The sequence below is a fragment of the Mercenaria mercenaria genome, unplaced genomic scaffold (assembly GCF_021730395.1).
Source record: "Mercenaria mercenaria strain notata unplaced genomic scaffold, MADL_Memer_1 contig_3903, whole genome shotgun sequence".
Classification (NCBI taxonomy): Eukaryota; Metazoa; Mollusca; class Bivalvia; order Venerida; family Veneridae; genus Mercenaria; species Mercenaria mercenaria.
The window spans coordinates 11,030-19,586 of record NW_026462089.1 but is presented as its reverse complement, the minus strand read 5'-3'; the positions used below and the strand labels follow the sequence as shown (position 1 = coordinate 19,586).

Genomic DNA, 8,557 nt, shown 5'->3' with positions numbered 1-8,557 from the left:
ACATAGACTTACATAGGAAAAAATTAAAATCTTCTTGTCTGAAACTACAAAGCCTAGGCTTTTGATTTTTGGTATGTTGCATTGCCTAGTGGTTCTCTACAAAGATTGTTGAAATTATGCCTCTGGGGTAAAAACAGGCCCTGCCCTCGGGTCCCAAGTTTTACACAGGAAAAAAACTTTTAAAAAATCTTCTTGACTGAAAGTGCAAGGCATATGCTTTTGACATTCAGTACGAAACATTGCCTAGTGGCTCTCTTACAAGATTGTTCGAATTATGCCCCTGGGGTGAAAAGAGGCCCCGCCCCGAGAGTGACATAGTTTTTATATGAGTTATATAGGAAAAAAATACTTAAAAAATTATCTGATCATATTTCCTAGACTGTTTATTTATAATTACCGTATGGCCCCCAAGTAATTAGGGGGTCATTTGACTGTAACCTTGACCTACTGACCTACTTTCTTTTTAAGATATAGCCTTGAAATTTGGATGACATGTACAGTTTTGCATACTGATCTTAAAACTGACTTTCAGTGACCATGCGTGTGAACTATTGACCTACTTTCTTGTGTTTTAAGATACAGCCTAGAAATTTGGATGACATGTATAGTTTTGCATGCCGATCTTTAAACAGACTTTCAGTGACAATCAATGTGACTTTCTGACCTACTTTCTTGTTTTCTAAGATACAGCAAAAGGATTTGGACCACCTGTAATATTTTTACACAGATTTCAAAAGTAATCTTGCGTAATCTTTACCTTGACCCACTCTCCTAATTTTCTTGTTTCTAAAGCTTTAGCTAAGAAATTTGTTCAAGCTAGCAACTCTACTCAGGTGAGCGATATAGGGCCATCATGGCCCTCTTGTTATCTACTGATGTGGAAGAAATTCACAGCAGGACAAATTAGAGCACCAAATTTGAAAAGAAAACATCAAAAACTAAACAACATACATAATTCAAACTGTTCTGAAAATGTCTCTTCATGCTCTTTCATTTGGTGAAACTTTAATGAAGAAAAAACACGTTTCAAAAAAATGGTTTGGGGTTGCTATTAATTTTTTCGTACCGGCAAAATGCTTTATCAAGCGTCAAATCGGACTGATCAAAAGTTTTTGCGGTATAGATTAATAAACAAGAACACTTCAACAACAATTCAGTTCTGTTCTTTTTATAATATATAAATTAATATCATTTCACAGATTTGTAAATGCACTTTATACATGTACTTTATGGGGTTGTGAGAAATACAATTTATAACAGTCAGTTCATGCTACAAAAATGTGGGAGAAAAACATTGAACATATCTGAAACTACAAGGGTGACCTGGGTGACCTGTGAAGTTTCCACTTTTTCTGTTTTGACATGTAGATATTTCTGATGGGGCCTGATTTATTATACCGGCACTGTAGTTCATGAGATGATTTCTTTACAAAAATAGATAATACTAAATTTACAACTTCCCAAAGTGATAAATATCTGCCAACAGTTCTTGATTAAATGTCTGGAAAGGGATTTGAACCTTTTTATAAGATTTCTGTTTTATTCTGCTAACATTAAACTACATATATGCTAATTATCTTTTATACTATAGTAACTCTTGATTAAATTCTACATACTGAAAAAAGTGAAGAGAGGATATTAACAAGAATCTTCAAGTAGTTTTCACATGATCTGATGCCCAACTAAAAAAGTGTTTGCCTAACTACCTACCCTATTTTTACAGAAACGTTAGCGGAAACAAGTATAAATTGTGATGAAATAATCCCAAAATAACGTGCGAGACGTCTGCACGTTTCATCACTTCTCATGACCAGACTGAATCAAACGGCGTCTCCTATTGCTAGATAAACGCGTATGAAAGTCTATCGATAATATTTACGGTAGCAAAAATCATGCAGTATATATATAATTTGTGTATATTGCGTTGTTGCCGTGTTTGATAGATAAGGGTCCAAGTTATCATAGGAATTTTTGGACTTATGACTCACAGTTTTGTTAAACATGACAACAATAGAGGTAGGGTTGTAGGGCTTTATTGAGCTGCCTATAAAAGGAATAAATTAAAAGTCGATCATTTTGCCACATATTGTTGTTCTTTTACGTACATACAGGAACTGTGAACCTTTTACGAGAAATGGACAGAAAAAGTTACGATGACCATAAGCCATACAGCAGATACACCCAAAGCCATCCATCAACTGACCGAAGCCATGACCCACGCTCTAATATAGCCGCTGGAAGAGCACAAGGAGGGGGTAGTTTTAGGTATTATCAAGAATCAAGTGAACGTCAGACTCAAGTACAAGGACAACTTCAACGCCCTGTAGAAGGTACCTATTATTGCCTTAAGATAAGCAAACTTCAATACGTTCACTTCTGGAATTATTATTATATCAAATTATTAAACAGAATTTTAAGATAAAGTTGGACATAGGCCAAAAGAAAACTTCAACAATGAACTGAGCTATTGAAAAAAGAGTAGATGTGTAAATGTAAAAATAAATGTAATCAAGTCTTATCTGGAAGGATATAATGTTATCTATTGTGCACCAACAGGAAGTGGCAAAAGTTTGTCTTTTGAAATAGCCCCATTTGTTTATAGATTCTTAATAAAAAAGACTTGTTATTCAGCCGTTATTTTAACATTAACATGGAACCCTGCCTTAAATATTGATTGATGCTGCCGTGACTTATTAATCCTACTATTTCGTGGAGCCAATGACACAATGACCTACATAATTCATTTTCTTGACAAACGGCAAAGTAACAATGGCCTCTGATCTGACATTTATATGGATATTTTATACGGTTTGCTTAGACAGGCACCGGACTGCTTCTGGTGATTGCTTATGACAAAGGAACTTAATATATTTAAGAATTGGTACTAGAATATTTAGTTTTTAAGAGCATTATTATTACAATAAGTTTTCTAAAGCGTTATTTAGTTTTTCTGTTGTTTCTTGCAATAGCAAGCAAACAAATGCTGTATGGTACATTTGGCAATCTGATCGCCATTTTGGAAGAGTTTGAGCAAAGAGAGCTAAAGGAAAAGGGAATGCAGTCTTCACTACGGAGATCAAACATACCAATTCCGTATCAGGGGAAAAAACGTTATGATGATGCAAGTATATTATATACTATATATTGTCAGAGAACCTGAGAGATTTGTTTGTGCATAACATTATATATATTGCTAGAGAATCAGAGAGATTTGCATAAACTAGGCATATATCTTCTAAAAAATTGTTAAAGGTTTGCATATAAGAAATGTGCATGGCAAATACGATAATAATCAACACACCCTTTTTAGAAAACGGTTCAGTTCATGTTCATTAATATTTTCGTTGAAAGAAAAGAATACGAAACGAATTTGTCAACATGTTTTTCACGTGTATTATTGAGAATTTTATTATTTGTTTAGGTTTACAAATGTTTAAATCACATGTATATAAATATAATCTATTTAAAAATTAATTAGATATTTCAGTAAATAAATAATTGTGGATGTCGTAAAGTAAATACTACTATCAAGAAAACTAAAAAAGTATTGGGGATATTCCCGTTGGATAAAGACGATGTTAAAGCATTCATAGACTGAATTGTTTGGGTTATCAGACTGTTGAAAAGGTCATTTGTCCAGGCCATAACTGTAAAATGTGCTTACGGGAATTTGTGCAAACTGCATATAAAGACTGCATATAAAGACAGATGTCATTAAGGAAACTTCTGTGTACAAGACCATAACTCTACATTGCTTACTGAATTATTTCGCTTTATATATCCAGTTACAACTCGTTTGTCGGGAGAATAACTCCATAATAATTAGTAGTCCGTGTCACAATAAAGGACATTATTAAACTGCATGCAATGATACAGAAAAATTAGAAAAGGTGCAGTGTTCTAGACTATTGCTTACTGTTTTGAAATATGTCTTTTTTAAATTACGCATATCACGTTTGTCCGAAGACTATCTCAAAAACTATCAAAAGGATTTTTGTTGAATTTTCACAGAGATGTAATGTTTATGATTACTTTTTTTTTAATTGTCCCCCTCTATTAAATCATGTTCTCTTGGTCATAACCTTAAACGTGCAGAATGGAATTTATCCAACCGCATAAAGAGATCGATAACATTAATGATTAGTGCAGTGTATAGTTACAATAACTGTGCCATTCTTACTTTTCAATAATCTCTCTTTATTAAATGTACTCGTGATACTTATTGGGAGGGTAGCTCCAAAACTATCAGATGGATTTTGTTGCACTTGCACACAATAACCGATGACATCGAGAGTAATGCATGCACAAGAATAGTAACTATATCCTGCTTCCTTTCTAATTATTTACCTTTATTATATTGAGTTTTCTAAAGTATTACTCTTAAAACTGCAGAAATAAATATATTCAAACTGCATAGAAGGATAGAGGACGTTAAACGGTTATAATGCCTTTGCTGAAAATGTGAATGCCACATTTTTATTGTGAACATTAAACATCTAGTTTTCTTGTTAAATCCTATTTGCGATAATTGTCTTCTCATATATTTGTCATAGGTTTCAATATTAGTAGGAAGTATTACTGACCCCATTGTTTTGATTACCTCCCATTATGGCTCTGACTGTATAAGTTCATAAGTAGATCTATGCATATTCCCTACTTGGCAAACTGCTTTATCTGTTTAAACATAAAATATAAACCTGTTTGGAACTTTATTGACAAAACCCACAACTCTACTTTGTCTGCTTACATCTTTTTGTTATAATTGCCATAATGATAACAACGGTTCAAGGGGTTTTATTCATAATACACAGTGATAGAAGCCATTTAGAGTTATTGCATTTGCCTTGAACCATTACTATGTATTGTTCCTTCTTTAATGATGACCCTTTATTATATTTGATACGCTTGTCCGGAACATTTCTGAAAAACTATCCAAAGGAATATGTTGACATTTTACACAATGGAAGAGGACATTGAGAGGAAATGAAAATAAACAGGAACTATGTCTTTACAAAACCGATACCCGTTGTTGCTTTGGTCCGGAAGGCTCTTGTACGGACCATATCTATAACACAACGACTTCGGCTGCAATGTACTATAATAGAACAAATATACATTAAAAATGTTTGTAGTCGACGGGGTCCTCTGGGTGCTAGTTATATTTTGTTTTTGCTCATGACGCGTTACATTCTACATCATTTCTTATCTATTATCAAAAATAAGGTAAAGAGTAACGTTGAAACACAGCTGCTTCTTTTTGAAACTCAATCGAAGGCTTGTCCACCAGAAGTTAGGGCAGCACTTCTTGAAGAACTGAAACGGAAAACATTAAGCTGGGCAGCGGTTCGTGAAGAAATGCGTTTGCCTGACAATCAAGACACTGACCGCTATATATCGAAGTTGTATGAAATTCTGGCTAAAGGCAAAACGGATCACAAGGTGCCTTCACGGTAATGTTGAACGTTGCTGTATGTTGTTAAAGAAATATCAAATTTTAGAATTCACTTAAAATGAGAGAGGCTTTATAAAGTATTTCAAATTTGCAGTTTATATAATCATTATTACCACACTGATTTGGCAACATTTTAAGACTACACAAAGAGAAGCTAAAGCATTTCAAAACAGTGCTCTGAATAGATTGAAGCAATCAAAAGAAGACAATAAAACTGAAAACGTGAAAACAACATTAATCAGAGGAAGTCAATATATCATTGTTTTTATGTAAACAACGAAAATACGAATGTGGTTAAACGGATATCGTTGTCCATTGTTTACATGTTAGAACTGTTTGAACTGTTTGAAATACGATATATGACAAGTAAACAAAGTATGCATATGTTATGCCATAAATGGCTTTTTCGAGATAAAATTTAGGTGCGATTGCATCTCTATGTACAGATTCAGTTTATAAAATAAGCGAAGTTAGATATATTTGAGGAGGTTTTTCTAGGTTTAAACCATGATGATAAAATTTATTGAAAAATGAGCATAGCACATATTTAAGAATTTTACAAAGTATTTGACATTCATGTAAATAATTTATCATATTAGACAAGGATTGACAGAGCATGTAATGAGAGATAGCTTCCAAGCAATAATATATGGTGATCATGATCGGAAAATGCTAGACCAGGCATTTAGAGGAGATCCGAATAAACAAGCAACAGCACCTCATACTAGGCATAGTGAAATGTTTGATGAAGGTAAATATACATCTACCTTTATGCTACCCTTTTATATTTTGAAGATCAGTCTAAATAAGATTCAGTTTGTAAGACGACTTACTGCCTTCTTGTGTCGAACCTAGAATAACTTACATAATTAGAACAATATAAATAAAAACATATATTTCTGATATGAAACCATTTCACATGACAGCGGTTTCAAGTATAGGTAACAAGCTGGCCTCACACAGACGAAAAGAAAATGATTCGTGCAATTAACATGTTATGATGTTGATCCTTCTCACTGTGAAAACATATTATACAAGTGCTAAGATTAGCCATAAGCACGGTGTTCGAAACTACGAAGCATTTTATGTTGAGCTCTATTACAAAACCATACAAAGGCACTCAGATTTTAGTTCAATTTACCACTCAAGATAATTTGTCTTTTATTAAAGAAGTCAATTACTATGATAGCATTTTCTCTTTCTTATTTTGATACAAAAAGGATATTTTATTTTAAGCTGCAAGAAGAATATCTCGTGCACGTGGAAGCTCTGATCTCGACGCTAATCTTCAGGAGGATGTCCGCAGAATGAGAGAATATGGACCAAGCGATTTGAAATAAACCTTCTATTTTAGCGAATGGCATCATTTAAAGACTATTTTAAAAGCTTTTTGTGTTACTATATTTAAAGTCACCAAGGAATTGTTCCTGTCGTATTATCAGTTTGTTTTTGCTATTCATATTCATATTTATTATTTATTATCTTAGCGATATGAAAAGTACATTTTAAATACTGACGTTTAAAAACAAGAAAAAGATACAATAGGAATTGCCACGTTATTGACACAACCATCTTAAAACCTTAATGTGGTGCTTAAGGGTTTCATTCCTATACTTTTACAGGAATATTTTTGTACCTTTTATTGCCTTGACGTGTGTAAGAGAACATCATCAGGGGGCGATATCTTTTATTTACACTGTCCTGCAACGTTGGAACATGGTCTTTGCTGTTTATTTCTTTAACTTCGTCTAGGTTTGTATAGATGTCTATCTAGTGAATAGAGATATGTTATATCCAGAAAGATATAACAGAAACATCGATATACTACCCATTTTCAATGGTATAGTCTTTCGATGGAAGTGACATACTATGTATAATGTTTACATATATTGTTTTCAACATGTTGTTTTGGATCAAGAAGTTTTTGAAAAAATGTTGTAAGAGAAGTTATTATTAAGGGAGTTTAAAAGAGCTGTATAGCTTTTGAGTTTAGAGATATCATATTTTACTTGTTCCTAAGAAAAAAAAGTACTTATTTGAAATAAAGCAAGTCTTTTTTAGATTTCCTTTTCGTGCTGCATATTTATTTAGCATGTTTTTATTTACTTAATCTATGTCATATGTTTGCCGTGTTTTGTAATTGCAAAACATCACATGAAATTTGTCAATCGATTTTGTAAATGTAAATTTCCTATTAGATTTTCTATCCAATTATAAGACAACTTTAGCACAGCAAAATTGACTCCTCTTTCAAGAATGTTCGAAGTGATCGAACATGTACAACAGATAAAGCAATACGGGACAATCAGTCCTCTTTCCTAATTTAAAGGTATTCAATCACATTTTTCTTATTCTAGCGAGATTCATTTAAGGAAGAGAAGAACCCATTACATATAACCAGATCCTTATTAGAGATGTACGTTTCATTGTTTGTTATAAAATTTTGCACTTCCCCTGTATATATGAAACTATTTTAAAAGCTTTGTATTTCAATATTATCTCTAGTTTAACATTTGTATTAAATAGATATCGTGATATTCAACGAGATCATCCAAAGACATTTTTAAAACTGCATGTACTCATAGTGTACTACAACATTTTGTATATATCTTAGTTGCACAACCAAGATAGGCAAAGAGAGGTAATCATATTTTTCAAATTTGCATTTCTTATATATTACATAAAGATATATATTGCTAATATAAACCTTTCACAAATGTATACAGATCTTACATTTATTCATTGTCCTAGGCAAAGTTTGTTTATGCAATATATGTCTCTTGGTTAGGAAAATGAAATTTTAAAAACCATATTTGTATTAAACGCTATGTGAACGTAAAAACCTAAAATATGATTATGTTAAAGAAGTTTAGAGCCCTTAAGCAAAAGTATGAAGAAAATAATGTTCATGCCTTTAACTCGTTTTGTTGCATGCAGAGCATTTTTTCGTGGGGTGGGGGGGGGGGGGGGGGGGGGGGGGGGGGGGGGTGACGGCAGAGTAAGGACACTGGATAAACTCGAGGGGTATTTCAGATGAATAGAAATAGAGTTAAAAATTAATTTAACAGCATTAATCTACATTAATACATTTTGATGCATATTTTA

At 32.9% G+C, this 8,557-nt stretch overlaps 1 protein-coding gene across 1 annotated transcript; it reads left to right on the top strand.

Moving 5' to 3' along the window:
• The first annotated feature begins 2,119 nt into the window (after positions 1-2,119).
• Positions 2,120-7,778, top strand: LOC128553506 (uncharacterized). Its single transcript, XM_053534686.1, has 5 exons — positions 2,120-2,330; positions 2,970-3,121; positions 5,224-5,450; positions 6,052-6,203; positions 6,689-7,778. The coding sequence occupies exons 1-5, from the start codon at positions 2,135-2,137 to the stop codon at positions 6,790-6,792; spliced, it is 831 nt and encodes a 276-aa protein (XP_053390661.1). The 5' UTR covers positions 2,120-2,134; the 3' UTR covers positions 6,793-7,778.
• The last annotated feature ends 779 nt before the right edge of the window (positions 7,779-8,557 follow it).

Excerpts from the sequence above, each read along its gene's own strand:
- LOC128553506 (XM_053534686.1), top strand. The coding sequence starts at position 2,135 with ATGGACAGAAAAAGTTACGATGACCATAAGCCATACAGCAGATACACC. Across the intron at positions 3,122-5,223 it reads GGAAAAAACGTTATGATGAT|GTAAAGAGTAACGTTGAAAC; the intron begins GCAAGTATATTA and ends ATCAAAAATAAG. Across the intron at positions 5,451-6,051 it reads GATCACAAGGTGCCTTCACG|ACAAGGATTGACAGAGCATG; the intron begins GTAATGTTGAAC and ends TTATCATATTAG.